The 21,218-nt window shown below is 34.2% G+C and overlaps 1 protein-coding gene across 3 annotated transcripts in view; it reads right to left on the bottom strand.

The window, feature by feature from the left end:
* The window catches only part of LOC145690065 (DNA polymerase lambda-like), a 48,123-nt gene that overhangs the window by 18,658 nt on the left and 8,247 nt on the right, over positions 1–21,218 (bottom strand). For all 3 annotated transcript variants that reach the window (XM_081764592.1, XM_081764583.1, XM_081764584.1), the window contains exons 3-4: positions 8,009–8,191; positions 2,673–2,852 (exon numbers count right to left, since the gene is read on the bottom strand). In XM_081764592.1, coding sequence (XP_081620718.1) covers positions 2,673–2,852; positions 8,009–8,191 — 363 coding nt within the window. The remainder of the gene's footprint in view (positions 1–2,672; positions 2,853–8,008; positions 8,192–21,218) is intronic.

Consider the following 21,218-nt stretch of genomic DNA (forward strand, 5'->3'; position numbering starts at 1 on the left):
AAACGGAACATGAAATTTCTTTATTTTTTTAATTTTCTTTTTTAATATGCAAGTATAGGAATCTTTGAATACTTAATTTACACACACACTAATAGTCGATCTACTTTATAAATAACCTGATCACAAATAAGAATATCTGTGGTGGTCCCAAGTTAGTGTATTACTAGTCTTAGTCCTAAAATAAGGTACAAATTTGATCTTTATCCGAAAATATAAGTCTATCATTATGAATATAAAACTATAAACATAAATATATATATAAAAAAAATCGACTAATTTATTCGTATTGTAGAAACATATTTGCTAAGGTGCGTAAGTTTTAATTAAAATTTAATCAGAACAACAATTCTTCTTCAATCTTCTTTACTATAAGAAATGAGTGGTAGTATTGATGAAAACAAGATTTTTATTAAAATAAACCGTGTACTGTAATTGCGTATAGAACGTACGAAACATTTGTTTACAATATATTCTAACCTGCAACAAGTTCCTATAATCACAATTTTCTTGTATAAACTGGCATTTAGTTCATACCAGAATCTGTAGTGGTTATAGGAACATATAGTGTGAGAAAATTAGGATATCATGTCAGCCACAAAAAATTATGCATGGATATTCGTTAAATGGACCGAACGAATCTTCACAAGCTTTAAACTCATTAATGAACCACACAGTAAATTTACAAGTGTACTTAAATAATATTTTGGGAACTGAAAATAGCGCTTTGCAGCACAGAGTTTCACTTGATATCCTATGTTTTTTTTTCTTCTAAATGTAAAACCGAACCAATGCCGGATGCACTTCTTTTTCAGGAATGATTATGTTATTTCCAATTTTAATATTACACAATCCTTCTTTTTACTCATTTTGATTCTTATCGTTCTCACTAATATAACACCGAACAGAGACATACGGCAAGTTCTTCATTCCTACCAGTATCCATTTATGGAATAGCACTACCAATATTCAAAAGTCGAACCTTTCATATTTTCTCGGAGGTTTTACTTATGTTGCTTAAACTTAGCAGTGGAATGACGACTAAACCAACAACAGAAACATTATCTTCATTCCATACGTTAAAGCAAACAATACTTAATTACTTGTAATTCTTTTTATATTCCCCAGTTCTTCTTTTCCACTAATTCTTTGTTGAGTATTTTTTCTTTCTTTCTTTAATTTGACTTTTTTGTATCAAATTTAGAGGGTGGACAATTTTTCTTGATCACCCGCTAAACGGAGAAACCAAAAGAGAGGGAAAAGCGAAACTGTACGAAGCAACTACAAGAAGGAGAACATCTTTGCATGTATTAATCAGAAACATCCAACAATGTTGAAAACTCAATATAAAGTTATATTTTTTCAAATGGCACTACGTCAGATTATTACATATTTCAAATCAACATGTCAAATGAAAACAAACACCACATTTATTATTCAGTGTTGCAAACTAAAGATGTTACAGTATCACAAACATCCAAAGTTTGGAAGCCTCTAACATACATACAAAACAATGGAGTTGGACAGGATAATACACATCGAAAGTACCTTAGGTTTGGATATCATGGTCATGGTATGACTTGTTTTGAATGAATAGAAACGAAGTTCCACGGGCTTGAAAATTTGATTTTTTAAAAAAATGATTTCGAAATAATGCTTAGATAAGTATCATATCTAGTTACTTGCGTGGTTTGCGATCGACGTACAAATTATTTTGCAGTTTACAGCACTTCGATATCTCGAACCGTTCCGGAGATATGATAAATGTTGATAAAGCTCGCAACACTGCTGCAAATGGCGTATTTGTGGAAAATATTTAAAATAGTTGTTATTTTCCTTATCTCTTATAGCATTACAGCAATAGCTTTTAGTAGCTGTAATTATAAGTTCTCGCAATTGCATGATTTAAACAGTGTTGCAAACTTCAGCCATGTTTATCATATCTCCGGAACGGTTTGAGATATCGAAGTGCTGTAAACGGCGGAAAATAATTTTTACGTCGATCGCAAACCCCACAAGTAACTAGATGATACTTATTTCAAGATTTTTTTCGAAATAAATAATTTTTAAAAAATTCAAATTTTCAAGCCCTTGAAACTTCGTTTCTATTCATTCAAAACAAGTCATACCATGACTACGGTATTCAAATCTAAGCTACTTTCGATGTGTATCATCCTGTCCATCTCTGTTCTGTTATATGTTAGAAGCTTCCACACTTTGGATGTTTGTGATGCTATAACATCATTAGTTTGCAACACTACATAATAAATGTAGCATTTTAAGTTTTCGTTTGACATGCTGATTTGAAATATGTAATAATCTGACGTAGTGCCATTCGAAAAAATATATATCTTTATATTGGGTTGGCAACAACAATGTTTGTTGGGTGTTTCTGATTAATACATGCAAAGATGTCGTCCTCCTTATAGTTGCTTCGTACAAAGTTTCGCTTTTCTTCCTCTTTTAGTTTCTCCGTTATAGCGGATGATCAAGATAAATTATCCACTCTGTGTGTATATATATATATTACATATACAGTATATTACAACTCTATATTAAGTAAATATGAGAGAGAGTCAAGTTATCATAACCTCACAGGACGAAAATAATGAAAGCCAAATAAATAAATAGAAATATTAGTCAAAAAAAAAAAAAAAAAAATACTCTCTTCATACCTGTTGATACCACTGTTCAGCTGTAGCAGGTCCAGCACCCCATACTTTATTAAAAAGGTCCAGTACTTGGGCTTTCTCCCCTCCACATATTTCATCAACTTTACGCAAATTACCCAGATCGAGGATTTCCATAACCTTCAAAGCCATCTTCTCTCCAACTCCTGGTATTGCTCTTGCATCCTGGAGGGAACAATATGACCTGGATTAATACTGATGTTCTTGTCTGGGTTTCATAAACTATCAGTAAAACAAACAATGCGGATCTCCTGAACATCTTAGACGTGTAGAAGATAAATCTGGATTCATTTTTTGCATTTTCCGTACACTAAGATATGTTCAGTGAAATAAGCTTTCCGGGGCTTATTTTTCGTTCTTTTTTTAATGTGAAGTCAACTACAACAAATTATCAAATCAAGAACTGAAATTTCGGATACAATTCAGTAATTCAATAGCCAACACACTATAATTACTGTACAGCCCACTTATAACGAACTCAGAAATAGCGAGTTATTGGATATTACGAACACAAATGAAATCTCCGTCACACCGCCTATTTAAAATATGGAAGAAATGACCGTATATTACGAACAATATTTTCTGTAAAGACCGCTCATAGCGAAGTTTTCAGAACGGGGTCATGTTTTCTTTTCTTCTGCTCCTGGATACCTCAGGTACCGCAAAAGTGGTTTTCATAGCTGTTGTCGCTGTGCAAGCTAGGCATTACTTACTCCTCCCTCTCCCACTCAGATGACAACAGCAATCAACCCGTGTGCAGATATTTAAGGCAACGCGCGTCCACCAGAGTCCAAGGTCGAAGTTAAATCTGTTTTCACTGGAGCTCATTGTGTTAGACGCGAAGGGAAAGTGAGATGTATTTTTTGGTAGCTGTAAGGTAGGAACACGCCTCAAGTTGATTTTTAAAACGTATTTGTGCATCGCTAGACTGGAAGATGGCAAACAAAACGAAAGTCATATTTCTTCGGACAAAAGTAAAAATTTTAGACGAAGTTGAAGAGAGAAAATTAAAGAAAAAAGAGATCGCTAAAAATAAGAAATCCCGCCGAACACGCTTTCAACCATTTTAAAAAAACGGAATGGAAATAAGAACTGTATATCCTTTTTTTAAACGTATCTGCTTTGTTACCCAATCCTTTGTTTTTTTCCATAATTTGGAAAAAAACATGAGTTCGTTTATAACGAAGTTCGAATATAAAGAACTCATTGCGCTGGTCCCTTGAAATTCATTATAAGTAGTCTGCAATGTATTTAAAAGAAGACACGGTAATGCTGCTTGTAATTATATGTATCTACCTATTTGCTCCTTATTGTGCCAGAAGAAGGATCCCATAAGGACGTGAAATGTTGTACAATTTGTATCCTCACGATAAAAAATGCCCTTATCACCCATCTTATTGCAGAGTATGTAACCACTCTCACAAACAGGAAGACAGGTTGCATTCGAATTTATCATAAAGTTGTTAATTTGACTAGAGAAGTACGGCAAGAAAATATGGTCTACCTAATTAAGGTTCACATTCGCAGCATCAGTACAATATCATCTCCGAAATGATTCGGATTCTCAGTTTCTCTATTTCTTCCCTTAGTTAATGTATTAGTGACATTGCAGATATTTTTATTTTTGAAAAACGACCTTGCAGTCTACTTGTCGGAACATTTATCTCCAGAAATGAAACAGAAAGAAGAGAAACAAAACAGATATACCGTCTATAACATCTATTTGATTCACTAAACACTATACTCGTTTTACAAAACAGCTAAGAGAGGAACAAGTCTGAACCTTTGAAAAATGTCACACAGAAACGAAAATATGATTCAACTTGCCAATACAGTATCTTAGTTTCTCTTTCTACAACAACGTAACTTCTTTCTCTTTTGTTAATTTTAGTATACTTATCTTAGTTTTGGTATTCTCGAGCAGCCTAACTCCCTATTTAGAATTATCAGATAAAGGGAACATTTCCCCTTCAAGATTTACATCAGAGAAAAAACTACCCGACTAGGATCCGAACCGATAACTTTTCCATTATCAGTCCCCTTGGAATACTTCTAAAATTGGTATTTAACGCACGTGTAATACTGCTTGCCAGATTTCATGTATTCCAAGATATATAAACGACTATCTGTTGACAGTTTCCTATGATTGAATATCGATTATTAACATAGATCATAACCATAAATATCCAAAGCTAACTATTAGTTTATTTTCTAATATCTTATATAAAAAGTTAAACGTTTGTTATTTGTCCTCCATTCCGTGGCTTTTCTCAAAGTTCTCCCGTTTCCTCTCACATTCACAATTCACCATTTCTTTCATTCTCTCTCTCCTTCATTAATCATCAGTCTCCTGTAGCCTAAAGAACATAAACGTGGGACATAAAATTAGAAGTTTTTATTTCATTTTTTGCCCATAGAAATCCACACTGTTATCTTGGTATAGGATAGACCAGCGTTTCCCAACCTTCTTCAACTTGCGGCACACTACGGGTATAACTTGAATTCTCGTGGCACACTTACAGATATTATTATTTGTAAACATAAAACACAGTGGTATTATTTTCTGTGATTACTGATCTTCTCACAGAGAAGAAAGCTCGATCATTAGTTTTCCCCAGTGGTAAATCATTATGCTTATTCTTCATTCTAATTTTAAAATAGAAAACAATTGCAATGAAATATTGGACTCAGGTTTTTAAAAATACGCTTTCTTTTTCGAAAACTGCATCCAACCTTTCACTAAGAAGGAAGATCACTAAATAACGAACGAACAAACAAATCTCTTGTACTTTTAAAACACAAATGTACGTAATTTGTATGCATGTTTGCTTTGTCGAAGAGATTGAATGAGATTTTAAATTTTCAAGTTACGAAATAGTCTGCAACAATAAAGAAACAATAATGGTCATAACAATGATAAATACTTTTTTCAACATTAAAAATGTACAAAAAGTAACACGGTATGAAACTTAAAATTGTAGATTCATAGTTGAGGTTCATAGTAGTGTGAAATAGAAATGTACATTTTTCCCTACGTTCTGTAATTTGATTGCTATAGAATTAATAATTTTGTTTCGATTTCCTCGCGGCATACCAGCGGCCCATTCACGGCACACCAGTTTGCCGCGGCACACCGGTTGGGAAACGCTGGGATAGACTAATACTTCTAAGTAACTATATCGAAGAAACTGTAGGCTATTCAGAATTTTTTGATGTGTACCCTAAGGGAGAGAAAAGGAGTTCAAAGGAGAAGAGGTGGTTTTAAGATGTATGCCAAAAATTGAGTAATACACGAGCTACTCGTGTAGGAAGATCCAATTTGGCTTGTAAAGTCATATTTTAAAAAAGTTGACACACATATAAGACTTACAAATGGGAAAAGAATACTGTGAGCGTAAGACACCTTTAGCAGAAGAGTGAGAAGAATGTGACTGCATGGGGAATGAGAAGGGGTGAAAAATAAAATGTATAAAATGACTGAGATTAGTGCTGAACCCGTACTTTTTGGAGTCTTTAAGTTTATTAGTGATAATCTCGATTAAGTTTAAGCCCGAATTTAGCAAAGAGCCTACATGTCAGCTGGCCCTGGAACTGACATGACAACGCCTTCGGCGTTGGTCGTTGTTATTTAAGCTATTCAATTGTTTAGTTTCAAATATTGTGCATAAAAGTCATTCTTCGTGCGAAGCCGACTTCTGCTAGCATAGATTATATATGATTTTCAAGTGCATAAAAATTATATGAGAAGTATTTTATTGTTGAAAAATGGCTAAAAGTATTTTGAGAAGAACTAAACATTACAAATTATTATGTATAAGGTGTTTGAACTCTCATATGAATTTATCCCAGTACTCTGCACCCGTGGTGGTTAATACTACTAATAATACACCAGATATTGCAATTTTAGTGCAACTTTTACTCAAAAACAATTGATTCTACGAAAAAAACTCTAAAGACCTTTTTATGTAGGAGTTTATACACTTCAATTTTTCTCAAAACAATTTTTCTCGAAAAATTGATAATTTTCGAGGTAATTAAAAAAACAACCTAAAACTACCGCTTTATCACTACTCCCCTTAAAAAAAGAAAAAAACTAAAATTAAGGGAAATTTTAAGGATATCTTGAGAACATCAAAATAAAGGTCTTCATAAAAATCCAGCTTGATCAGAAGTTTTCAGTTTTGCCATTTCTCCAATTTTCCTGGGCTACGAGCCTCTCAATTACAGCATCATCTATCATGAATCAGGAAAAATGTTTCAAAATCTATTTATTTTTCCTCTCAGAATCCGAATCTGCAATCAAAAATGAGGTCCCCATTTGAGTTTTCTAAATTTCGGGCGCGAGCGGGCTAATTTTATTAGAGATGAATTTCTCCCTCCAAAATAATAACGTTTTTATTTCGAACATTTTTTTGAAGATATTTTGCAATTTCAAGTTAAAAACCTCTCCCTATTTCTGTTCAGACATAATTCAGCCCATATGTATGAAATGATTGATTCTTTGAAAGAAAAAGTCTAAAAGCTTTTTTGTGTAGAATTTTATAAACTGCAATTTTTCTTGTACTATTTCCCTCGAAAATTTGATAATTTTCGAGATAATTGCAAGACTAGGATCACCTCCCCCCTTCCCCCCCAAAAAAGAGAAACAGGCATAGTCAAGGATACTTTACTGAAGGCGTCACGGAAGCGCCACGGTATGTTAAAGCTGTCAGACAAAAAATGAAATGAAATCTTTGAGTTTTACGTCCTACGGCTATGCCGGTTAGGCTAAAGGAGACGGTGATGATGAGTAATGAATGAAATGGTGGAATGAAGAAAGCGGGAGGAAACGGGAGAACCCCGAGGAAACCCACGCACACGGTATTTGTCCACCACAAAGTTCACTTGGCGGGGGCTGGGAAGCCCTCAGACAAGTCTAAATAAAATATAACATTGATATGCTGAGACAGTAATATCACACACACCAAGAAACACATCGGTTCATGTGAAAATATCGTTTGTGTGAAACAATAGCTGTCAGCATTCGTCGGTAGTTGAAACGTAAATAATTCTACGTTACGAAATCTGGACTCTTCAATATAATTATTCCATAAAAATGCAGTTTCTTCATTCGTGTGCATTCGATTGGAAGTGAAGCGTACTTTTGCATAAGCCAATAAAGCTTCAAACAAATATAATAGAATTGTAATCCTTTTTCAACGTGCCACACCTTGTTACAACCTAAGAAACATTTTTGGGCGTTATTTTCTAAGAGTCGACAAGTGAACATTTTTTTTCTCTACTTTGTGCATTATAACAATTTCTACGAGGGACATACTTACCTCAAAGCAAGTAATCGGTTTATTATGTCTTTTGATAGCAGCAATCGCCTTTTCGTATGCATAAGCTCTCCATTGATCTCCACTGTTTTTGTAGGCTTCCTCTAGTTTTCTTAACTCTTCAGTTATCTTTTCATTTGGACTTGAATTAAGACTGCTGGAGGCTTGTGAGCAAGCATAAAACCCCTAAAAAACAAAGCCATTCATTATAAATAATGAATTCTGTCCCAATGTAATAAATTTCTTTAACACAAAACTGCAATTAACTCAACCACGAATTCAACTGCAATTCACAGTAACACTTTAATGTAATATTGATTTATTTTTAATATTAAAAAAAATAATATAACGACTTATGAAAAATATTTCAAATACATTTTATCTCCAACTCTTACAATCCACTACTGAAATAATTCCAGTTCCTTAGATATTGAAAACGCATCTCCAAGAAGACATACAAATACACTATCTAACTGCTACAACAAAGATGTGTTTTTATGAAAATTTTATCATTAATAATGCTAAAGGATACTGAATACCCCAAAGTCAAACGAATAAAAGCAAAAGATTGAGTTTGCTGCTACAGCTGTAATGACTGATAGTTGAATGAAATTAAATTAAATTTCTGAGTCTTAACATTCCATGATTATGCCCTTTGGGCTACGGGAGGCAACAATTAAAGCAAGTGAATGATGAAGGAAGAAATGGTAAAATGAGAAAGTGGGAGTACCCCGAGAGTTGAGATTATTTTAACGTTCCTTTCAACAGGGAGGCTATATAAGACAGTACCTACTAATTAACGTGGAATCCGAACTACATGAGCTCCCGCCGGAATCGAACCTGGGTCTCCCATACCTGGGCGTATGTTAATGCTTAGTCACGAAGGGGAGTACCCCAAGAAAACTCACAAGTATGATGTCAAGAAAAAATCTTAATTGGCCTGGGACTGAACTAGGGATTCCACGCACCAAAGGCAAGTGCTCTACCATTGAGCCACCGTGTCCCCTTTAAAATTTGGGTGAGATTCGGGAAAGGTTATATATAAATAGTGCACCTTTTATAATGTCCAACCACGGTAACGAAGAAACCAAGAGGGAGAGAAGCAAATTTTTGCACCAAACGAATATAGAAAGGCAGGGTTGGCTGGTTTAAACCAGCTGGTTTTTTCAAAAAAACTAACTGGTTTAAACCAAAAAACGAAAAATGTTCGTAAAAGTGTAAGTGTTTGTAAAATCTTGATGAACACACATTTGTGAGTTATCAGTTTTCACTCCCGTACATTATTCGTATTATATTCAGACCTAAATTCCCCATTCATTACTCAAAAAGATTATACTACAAAAGCAACTTTTTTATATAAGTTTATAAATGTTCGTTTTGTGATTTTTTGTAGCTTTTATTATTGTTGTGTAATTGCAATCAAAGAAAAATTCTAAATATTGTTTTGTTTCAATGTTTACTATTGATAAAATACATCGTTTTGTGTGTGTGGGGGGGGGGTCATACAGACCCCACGAGAGGCATTTAGTGAAATGAGAAGTATCTTTGGTATCTATTTATGTATAAATGAGTCTGAGCCAAAGTGGACTCAAATAATTCGTATCTTTAGTCACTTTTCTAACTGATATGCAAATTAAGTCGTTGTATTTCTTTAATTTGGACCAATAAAAGTCGTTGTTAACTAACTTGAACTAAATTAGTTCTTCTGTAGTACTTTGAAATTGTCCATATGTAATTCTGTATAATGGTTTCACTTGTGCAACTGTTCATCTTTTTGTCCTGAAATAACTCTTGACAGTTATATTAAGAAGCATGTAAGGTCAGTACAACGTATTTTTATCAGGATTTCTTCGTGAGTGAGTCGGCAGACGTATCGCATTTGTGGCCAATTAGTCCTGGTTCCGAGTTCAAATGGAGGACAATTTCTCTCGGATGTAACTCGAGAAGCAGTTTTTATTCCGCTTTAAGCTTATGTGACCCCTTCCAGCATAACCCGGCTGTTACATAATAACATCAAGGCGAAACAAACTTATTTCTGTCCATATATGATATGAATACATAGAGCAAATTATTTAAACCAAATAAACCTGGTTTAAACCAAAAAATCCTGGTTTAAACCATAAAAACCGTTTTTTTTTTGTTTTTTTAATAAAAACCATGGTTTTTGCCAACCCTGTAGAAAGGGGACATCTACTCACGTATTGGTTAACATCACCAGACAGTGTAGCCAACCAAATATAAAGTTATACTTCTTTTAAATGGAATGACCGAAATTTGATTTCACAATGGGAATCAGCAATGAAAACAAAGATAAAAGAGATGGCAGATGGTACTCGCAGCCTTCAATGTTGCAAACTTCTCGAGAAATAAGTTAAACATGTGTCAAATTGAAACGCCTTTTGCGCACACAGGGAATAAGGTATTAACAATTTATGCACATTAAATTAAATACCGTACTGGTAAGAACTGTTTAAGTTAACTCGAAGTTTAGGTCAGTTAAACAGTGTTACCACAACCGAAGATAAAAAAGTTGAGTTGGAAATACTGTAATAACTCGGAAAAGATCACTTGTACATTATAGTTTAAATTTTATACAGCAAGTCGGTATCCCATATAAAGAGCATTGTCACGTTTATATGGGATCGATAAGTTAAGTATTCACCGAGAAATTCGGTATCTTGTAAAAGCAGAGAATTTTGCACTGTAAAAGATGGCAACGCTGTCCCAAAATTCCTTGTTGTCCCTCAGTGTTGGAGAAATCGTGAAGAAATGGTTAAAACAATACAGAAACATTGATGAATAGACATAAGATGCAATGAAACATTTTTGAGTTCTTGAACCACTAATTAAGCGTTATTTTATGGAAATGAAGGGTTCTTGAGCTATTAACACGAATTCACATTACAAGATGATTACAAACACGTTTAAGACAGTTACCTAATAGCTACTTCCGTGCAATGAAGATACTTATTCTCTTGCAACTTTGGAGGAGCAATTTCGAAACAATCCAATAATATCTGTAAACATTACCAACTTAATACCAATTCCTGTTAAAAACACGAATGAATGAAAAAAGTAACAGTTTGTTGCAACAGAAGGAACACAAGAGGGTGATTTTCCAGGACGATTCACTCGTAATTGAAGTGTTTTTTGAGAATTCAATATGACTTCGTTCGGAAGGATGACTGCCCTCGGCGAGCATAGAGTCCATGGAAAAGGTTAGAAAAGGCAATGACTAATGATTGAGGGTCTGTGAAAAGGACCAACTGCTTTGGAGCAATGTACTGTATTGAACGAACGGAGTTCGATAAGCTTGAAACAAACATGCGGGGTTAATGGTAGACTAGTAGTTCTGCATGCGAGATCTTGTGCTATTAAGCAATAGGATTTGGGAAGGAAGATGAGGAGCTGCCATGAATCGTGTGTTGTTTACCTTGGAAACACAGATAGATAACATTATGGAACAATATATACCACGGTGGGGTAGGATTAGAACATTAGTACGTGAAAATCATTGGAACATGTGATACATACCTTAACAGTTAAGTCCACATTCGTTACGACAGAGCTGCTATGTTGACGTCCTATCGTTCAGTAGAGCAAATTTTCAAAACGGTCGCCGTTTACTTCAATGCACTTTGCAATACTGGTTCTAAAATTTAATTGAGTGTCACTCTATGTTCGTGGAGGAATATCAGCACACACATGACGAATTCACTATCACATATCTGCTAGTTTTCTGGATAGTTCTCGATAACATGCGTCTTTGTATACACCCCACAGAAGAAAGTGACAAATTTGGTGAACGATCAAGCCAAGCAACAGGGCCAGCATACTCAATCCACCGATTATGGAAATCCCTGTTTAGAATAGCGCATGTTTGATAAAAACTATGAGCCGGAAAGCCATTATGTTGATACCACATACGTAGGCATATACGCAAAGGTATCACTTCTAACAATTTCGACATTCCATTTAGAAAGTCCCTGTATTTTGGTCCGTCCAGAGTACCATCTATGAAATAAGATCCTATTAATTGGTTACCGATAATGCCCCACCAAACATTGACACTCCATGCGCGCTGATGTTTCACCATCTGTAGCTAGTAAGCATTTTTAAGGGTTTTTTTCTATGGACTAACAGTGTATATTATGCCTATTGACTTGCCCATGTTTGTAAATGTTGATTATTCATTGGAAAATAGTACACGTGAGATGAAAGTAGAGTCGTTTGTATTTTGTGTAATGCCACTGACAAAAGTTGATGCGATTTTGAAAGTCATCCCCACGCAATTCTTGATGTATGGATATATGAAATGGGTTGAATTTAAACCGATGCAAAATATGCAAAAAACTACTTGGCGACATTGCTACACCTTGTGCGATTTGACGTGAACTAGTATGAGGATTTTGAGCCACTACTGCTAACACATCAATTTCTGCATTTTCATTTGTTACACATCTTCGTCGCCGTTTCAGATTCGAAAATGTTTCACTATTCGATAACACGCTTTCAAACTAGGTCGTTGTCTGTCTGGGTACCGATTCTCATACAATGTTTCGGCATTGGAAATAATTTCTGCGGCTTCCTGTAAATAAAGATGATATCAATTTTTTCTACTAATATAAAACAGACCATTTTACACCTAAACAGTACGGTATTAGTACAACACAACTCCACATGCAATACATGCACAATCACAACACACAATTACCCCTCAATTGAAGGATGTATCAGAAAACACACGCTACTTCCTATTGCTTATGTTTTAAGCCTTGAAGTCTAGAAATTCTGATTAGTTTCTCTATCATTAAAACATTTCCGCCAAAAATAATGGTCATCCACACCAGCGTTTAGGATCGACAAACATCTACAGTTGCTACTGCCATATTCACAAGATTGACAATGATAACTAGATATACTGAGTTCCTTCGTAATACAAGTGCAAAAGAACAGTATCCTAGGGGACAGCACATAAGCCCAACAAATCACTAATGTCCACACCGCACAGTACAGATGTTTAATCGGATTTGGTGTTGGTAAACAGACCAACATTTGCTGACGTAAAGGCTTACGATATAATTTCATGCCTTTTGTCTTTCTACCTCATCATACAGATTAATGTAACGATAGCACTAGAAGTACGCTCGCCGAGAGCAAGCATCCCTCCAAACGAAGCCACATTAAACTTTCAAAAATTAAAAATATAAAATCAAGTCAAATTTCAATTACGAGAATGGGATTCGAACACACACCCTCATGCATAAAAGGCGACAGCTTTGACCACTCGACCAGAGAAATCGTCCCGAAAGATCATCCTCTTCCAACCTGAACTCAAAAAGTTTCATTTCATTGTATGTCTATTCATCAATATTTCTATTGTTTTAACCATTTCTTCACAATTTCTCCAACGCCGAGGGAAAACAGGGAATTTTGAGACAGCGTTGCCATCTTTTACAGTGCAAAATTCTCAACTTTTACAAGGTACCGAATATCTTGGTAAGTCCTTGACTTATCGATCTCACATAAACGTGACAATGCTCCTTATGACACATTGACTTGCTCAATAAATTTTAAACCTTAATGTACTACCATGAGCAAAATAAATGACGCGTCTCTTTATTTTGAAATTTTTTGAAAATATCTCTGTTTTCTTTATATATTCGAAATTTCGGAAGGTTTCCCCAGCAGGACGAACCTGTTTTTAATATTTGTGTTAGATATTAGCTTAAAATAAATAAATTAGAAGCAAAAAACATTAAATCGACAGAAATCTCGAGAATTACCAACTCTGCTAAAGTGGGAAATTTTCAAGAACGCGAGGGAATTCTGCAGTTCAACACGAAGCAGCGACATCTATGTCACTGAGAGAAATGTGGATAAAATCTACAAACGAAACTTTTAACGAAATATTTCTAATATGTCTTATTTCGTGCATTATCTGCAAACTCCAAATATATGAATCTATGCCAAGTATTAACGTAAAGATAGAGCAAAAAGTGGAAATTGTCTATGGAAAAGGACGAATTGGTAGCGCGACCGTAATGAAAAATCGTCTTTACCGTAGAACAGGGTCAGTTCACGTAAGAAAACAAACAGCTCAGTTAGTTAAAACAACTAGTCTGTATGCCGAAGGTAGCGGGTTCGAATCCAGATGGAAGTGACGTTGTCATTTTTATTATTATGGTTATTTTATTTATTTTTTTATGTGGGAAAGAATCAAATTGTAACATATGTGTAAAACTCATGACGATACCAAAAAAAGAAAAAATGTCGTTGTCGCACTTGCATTAGCATCCCTAATTTTGTTTGCAAAAAGTTTAGTAATTATTTCCCCTGTGCTCACTGCTCGCTATACGTAATGCTCGCTGGCGCGTTGTTTCCCAGTAAATGTTAATCCTAATTTGGAGAATTTTATAAAGTTTCACAATATTTCTCACTAGATAGTCTTCTATCTACTTGTTTGGATATTTTGATAACAGATTTCCCTATTAAGTGTTTAATTTTCCCTAGATGTTTAATTACGGAAAAGTTTTACAATGTATTTGTATTAAATTGAAATTGTTTTGAATTTACCACATGAGATAAGTAGCTCGAAGGAGGAAAACTCAAGTAATTGATATTCTACGTAAAAGCTACCTATTGTAGAATGATGATACTTCTTGCCATCAGCACATAATCTTCACGTTAGAGAGTCAGACAGAAAAAATTCTGGTTTTTCCTCCCTATGACCACCCATCTTAAACCTCTACATTCCATTGTTCGTCTCACAAAATTTCGGTGCTCCAAAAACATTCATATAATAATAATAATAATAATAATAATAATAATAATAATAATAATAATAATAATAATAATAATAATAATCCTGAATATGCCATCCTTACATAATGTAAGGATATCTTAGTTTCTTAGTTTAAATCTTAGATATCTTAGTCTAAAGTGCTTTCTTTAGTAATTATTTGAACAACCATGTAGGAGGGGGTACGGCGTTTTATTTTGCCCCTCTCATTTCAGTACCCTTCCAACAGAAAGTAATTTCTCATAAGCAGGGTAGACAAAATGAATAAGAAATATATTTACAGCATCCTCTCCCCTTTCATGATTGGAATATCACGTAGCATTTTTTTATTCTACCAAAGATGGCCCTGTGCGGTTAGGGGTAGGTAACTAAAGAAATACCTAATATATAGCGCCCCTTGATTGTAATATTAAAGCTTCTTTATTTGTACGAGGGAGCCCCAACAAGGTTATAAAAAGAATAGGAAAAATGTCTATTGAATCCAGTGGCGGATCCAGCACAAACTTCTGGGAGGGGGGGTAGTGAAAGATTCTTTTGATGATGTGAAGCTGTCACAAATTACCACTTAACTAAACTAAACATAATAGTGGGGTGAACTGGAACCCAGTCAGTTTAAATTGATGTAAAAGTTTAATTTTTGGCTTCATATTAAAGTTTTGGTTTCAAATGAAAATTTCAGTCCCAGTGGTCAAGGATCAAATCTCGTGGGGCTCTTCAGTGTAGGCTAATACGGGCCCCTTATGAGAAAAGGCAAAAATATTAAAATGTTTTTAACGTTCGAATTCTTCGTCTATTTTAAAGAATTGTTGGGCTTTGTATTAAAGTGTTGGTTCCAAATGGCAATTTCAGTCCGATGGAGAATGATCAAATCCTGGAGTCCGGGGGGCTCATCAGTATAGTGTGCTACGGCTCCATTATGGGAAAAGGCAAAAATATGAAAATGCTTATAACTTTCGAATTTTTCGTCTATTTTAAAGAAATTATTGGCTTCATATTAAAGTCTTGGCTTCAAATGACAATTTCAGTCCTTGTGGACAATTATCAAATCTCGGAGGGCTCTTCGGTGTAGGGGTTTCGGCTTCTTTATGGGACAAGATTCACGTAATTGATATTGCAAAATTGTTTTGTATACATTAGTGTAAACTTGCACCATTTGGTTAATTTTACCTCTTATATTTTGCAGATTTCAAATTCCAAGCATACTTACTTCTCAAAGCTAAAAGGCACTTACTAGTTTCATTAAAAGGAAATGTCTTTTATGAAAAGTTGTCATGGAGTAGACGAACGAACAGGCATCCAAACATTGGTTGAGTCGGACGGTTGAAACTCGTTAAGCTCACTTCAATTATTATTATTATTATTATTATTATTATTATTATTATTATTATTATTATTATTATTATTATTATTATTATTATTATTATATTAATAATAATAATAATAATAATAATAATAATAATAATAATAATAATAATAATAATAATAATAATAATAATAATAATAGAGCATTCATGGGGTCCGTGGCTCGACTCCACTTCGCGCCAAGTGAAATTTGAGGTAAACAAATACCGTGTGCATGGGTATGTGTTTTCTTGGAATTTTCCATTTTCCTCCCACTTTCTTCATTTCATCATTTCATTCATCATCATTCTCCCTTAGCGTAGGTGCATAATCGTGCAACGTTAAACTAGATATTCCATTTAATTTTAATTTCAATAATAATAATAAACAATTAATTCAACTAAAAGAACTGTAATTTATGTTGACGGCAATTATCATAAATATGCAACCATTATAAAAACAATGCTTTGAGTAGATAGATAATCCTTCCCAAGTGTTAACGAATGCGCACGAGATAAGACGTGTCTCGAGAAAGAGACGAGACGCGCTTTGTGACATCCAAAAGAAGACGTAACAAATGTTTTGGACACGAGATAGCTTTTAAAATGTCTCGTCTTGTCTGGAATGTCTCGAAAACAAAAGTCTAAGTTTTAAAATTATTTTTAAAGATCTATTCTCTCAAAAGTAGCTCTCTGCCTTAAAATTAATAACGGCATTTGTGATTTTTTAAAAAAATAAACAATGTCTAAAGTTAATAGTTAACTTTTCGAAAAGAAGCTTCATTAAGGGTGAACCTGAAAGATGTCCTCAAACTTCGGGAGATGATTCGTGACATCAAAAGGAGACAAATAGCCCTCTTGCAGTTTTCGAGTTCAGCTTCGTTGTCGAGATACAGGGTTGCCAACTGGTCGTGTTTGAGAAACTCACTGGAAATAAATTCAACTCCAAGAATAAGCTACTACAGGTCAATTGACTTATACCATGCTGCAAGGTTAAATATTTGTTTATGAAGTGTGTAGAAAATTTGCCAGTGTCCTTTCTGAGAACATCGTCGAGAAAAAGTCACCTCTAAGAATAAACTACCCCTCGTAAATTTTTCTAAGAGAAATATCTGATACTGCAATATAGGGTTGTTAATTAAATATTGATTAATGAAAAATAAACAAAATTGTTAAAACCATTTTGGAGAAAATAGCTTTTTTCGATTTTCGGCTGTTAGTAAACCACACTTATTTTAGGCGGTAGGAAAAAAATGGGAAAATCTCCTGTAGGAATACTATGTAAACCCTAAGTTTAAAATTTGGTGTAGATACGTTGAACGGTATGGCCTCTAGGCGAGTGCACAGAAAAGTGTACCGAACGGACGGACCGGAAGGACGGGTATCGAAAAATCACATTTCCGGTATGTAGACGCCATGAAGTATGTAAATCCGTTGAAATCTGAATTTGATATACTATTTTCACAATCACCATATTTTCTTCTCTCTTTTGTCGCTCGAAAAAGAAAAGCCTGAGTTTACCACAAAAAGCTAGGGTGTTTACCAAAAAATATTCAATTACAGTGCCACCGCACTAAACTTTTTCAATTCAATTTCTTAACTGTGTTAGGCCGCAGTTGTTACTGAAGTGTGTATTTGGATAATACGAAAAAAAATCATATTATTCAAATACATCGAATGTCAGATTATCGAATAAAAAACTTCGATTGAAGAAAATCCACACTACAAAACTAACTCACACTTTGAGCACATTTTCATTAGACATATAATAGAGCAATTAATGTAATAATTGTTTATGAAATATGAAAAAATCAAATGAGTCATTTTCGAGAAAGTCGTTCAAAAAGAACACGTCAGAAGTAACCTACCTCTTGTGAATTGTTTCGAACAATGAGTTAAGATATACTTTTGCTTATTAATGAAATATTTATTTGCGAAATTTGAACAAAATCGCCTGTCGTTCGAGAAAATTGTTGGGAAAAACCTTGACCCCCAAAATAATCTATCCGTCGTAATTGTTTTTCATAGAAATGACTTATACTAAAATATAGAGTTATTAATGAAATATTTATTTATGAATTATCAATAAAATTGTCCACGTAAGTTTTGAGAAAATCGTGAGGGAAAAATAACTCCCCGAATAAACTATCTCTTGAGGATTCTTTCAGGGCAAGCGAGTTAATCCATATTATTAGGTTTTTAATGAAATATTTATTTCTGAGTACGAACAAAATTGCTTGATTCATTTTAGAGAAAACCGTGGAGGAAAAACACCCCCAAGAGTAAACTACCCCTCGTATATTTTTTTTCAGGACAAACGAGTTTTGCCATATTGTTCGGTTATTAACGAAATATGTATTTTTGAAATACGAATAAACTCTTTTGAGTCATTTTTGAGAAAATCACCCAGACAACACACTCCACCAAGAATAAACTACCCCTCGCATTTTTTTTAGGACAAACGAGTTATTTATGCCATATTGTTAAGTTATTAATGAAATATTTATTTATGAAATATGAACGAAAACACTTCAGTCCATTTTGAGAAAATCACTGAGAAAAAACTCACCCCTAAGTATAAACTACCCCTTGTAGATTTTTCTCAGATAAATGCCTTATACCACAAAATAGGGTTGCTAATTAAATATTGATTTATAAAAAAAAGAAAGAAAACAAAATCGTTAGAGCCAGTTATTAGAAAATATATTTTTTTCTATTTTCATCGTACAGGAAACTACCCTTGTTTTGGGAGTAGGAGGGAAATAAAAGAAACTATAGGAAATACTATGAAAATCTTAAACTAAAATTTGGTGCAGATAAGTTGAACGGTTGGCCTCTAGGCGAGTGCACAGAAAAGTGTAGCGAACGGACGGACGAACAGATGGACATGTATCAAAAAATAACTTTTTCGGTATTAGGGGCTATAATACGTGTAAATTCGTTGAAATCTCAAATTTGATTTTTTTTCGATCACCATACTTTCTTCTCTCATTTGCCACTTCAAAGTAAAAGGAACTCAGAACTACAGATAAGAGACACCTACTTTTACACATAGACATTATTTATTGATTTAAAACTGTTTTAGTTTGTGTCATTTCACTTCCAATTGAAAGGTTTTACCATGACTAACGGCATACCAATAACGAGACGGAAGTTTTGAGGAAGTAAATGCATTCAGAAGTCTAGACTACATTACGCCTATCAGCCTGTTTTTACTTGTTGACAGTTGTAATTTCGTCCAAACGCTACATGAAATAATTCTTGGTTGACGTCATTGTGTTACTATTTTAGTATTGTTCTCTTCAGACTTGGTTGAAGTTTTGTCTTAACGGTAATACATTTTTTCTGTCTTATTTCATCGTTACACATAAGAATAAAATGTTCTGGTGAGTGGATAAATTCGAACCTACGAACATTGAGTTTTCATTCTTCCAACACATTACCAATGGACCAAGCTTTGTCTTCACGTTAACGCACGGTTACAGGGTTTAGTACGATTTAAATAAAATGGCTGGCTGTTAGAGTTTCCTGCCCAAATATTTCGATAAAAAATTTTCATTGCTTCGTAGATACGTAGGGCAATGTTCAGATACACATTTTAGGATAGTGCATTTTAGTGTATATAATAATTTCATGCCAGATAAAAGCTAGATAAGTTTTGATAAAATGTTTCATATGTAGTTCTCAATAATAGGCTTGCTGTTCGGGGTGAAGTTTCAAGGTTCAGCATTGACTAGCAGTTTTTGCTATTAATATCCCTTCTAACAATATTGGCAGTGGACAAAAGTTAGCCCGTGTTGAAGCTTTTTGCTCCTAATTTAATTATTTTACTTTATTATTTAACAAATATATTGAAAATTGTCAGCAGGCACGTATACAGTAATTTATTTCGGAAGGGGCCCTACTTCAATATTAGGATAAATTATAATAAAATTTTAAAAGATAATCCCAAAAATTAGGCTAAATTTACAGAAAAGTTGGGATTTCAGAGGGGGTCCGGACCCCCTGTACCCACCCCTAAATGCGTCCTTGTTTGTCAGTAACGTTTCCTCGTTTTGAAACCCTCAAAAACTTCGGATATATAAAGGGAAAAGAGTTATTTTCGATAAAATATCACTTCAAGGAGACGCGACATTTTCATTGCACATGGTGGTATCCAACGTTCACAAGGGCAAGAATTCCTTCCCTTTTATTCTTTTGCTATTGTGCTCTATCGAAAGGTTAGGTTTGTAAAATATTACATCTTACAAACAAGCGTGATTGGCAGATAGGAATACTGAACAGAACTCCACAGAAATACATGCTGAACAACAACTTATTGAATGCGTTTATAGCTACTCTTTGGTGATTTGGCCTCAAGGTCAGTCGAGTGGTAATTCAGTTCCGTCTCTGTTCTTGAGCCATGTTCGTATTACTTCGAACAGTTTTGCTAATGAAAAGCATGCCTCGTAATATAACAGACTTCTTTCGCGTAAGAAATCGAAACTCAGTTGGTCACAGCAACTTTTGTTACCTAACCATAACGGCCTAGGGTCGTCTTCAGTAGAATAAAAAATGTTACGTGATATTCCATTCACGAAAGAGGCAAGGTTACTTTAAATATATTTCTTATTCATTTTGTCTACTCTGCTTGTCAGAAATTATATACTTTCTGTTGGGACGGTGCTGAAAAGAGGGGGGGAAATAAAACTTCGTGCCCCCTCATACATTTTAAATTTTGTTACATGGTTGCTGAAATTATTACTAAAGAAAGCACTTTAAACCAAGATATCTTAAGTTACATTATGTAAGGGTGGCATATTCAGGAATAATAATAATAATAATAATAATAATAATAATAATAATAATAATAATAATAATAAATGTCTTTGGAGAGCCGAAATTATGTGACACGAATCATTACATGTAGAGCTTTAAGATGAGTGGTCATAGGAGAGGAAAAAACAGGGTTTTTCTCTGTCTGACCAACGTAAAGATTATGTGCTGAAGTTAAGAAGCATAATAATTCTACAATAGGTTGCGTTTACGTTACTATATCAGTTACTTCAGTTCTCCTCCTTCGGGCTACTTA

Source organism: Thermobia domestica, chromosome 1 (genome assembly GCF_964235325.1).
Source record: "Thermobia domestica chromosome 1, izTheDome1.hap1.1, whole genome shotgun sequence".
Lineage (NCBI taxonomy): Eukaryota > Metazoa > Arthropoda > Insecta > Zygentoma > Lepismatidae > Thermobia > Thermobia domestica.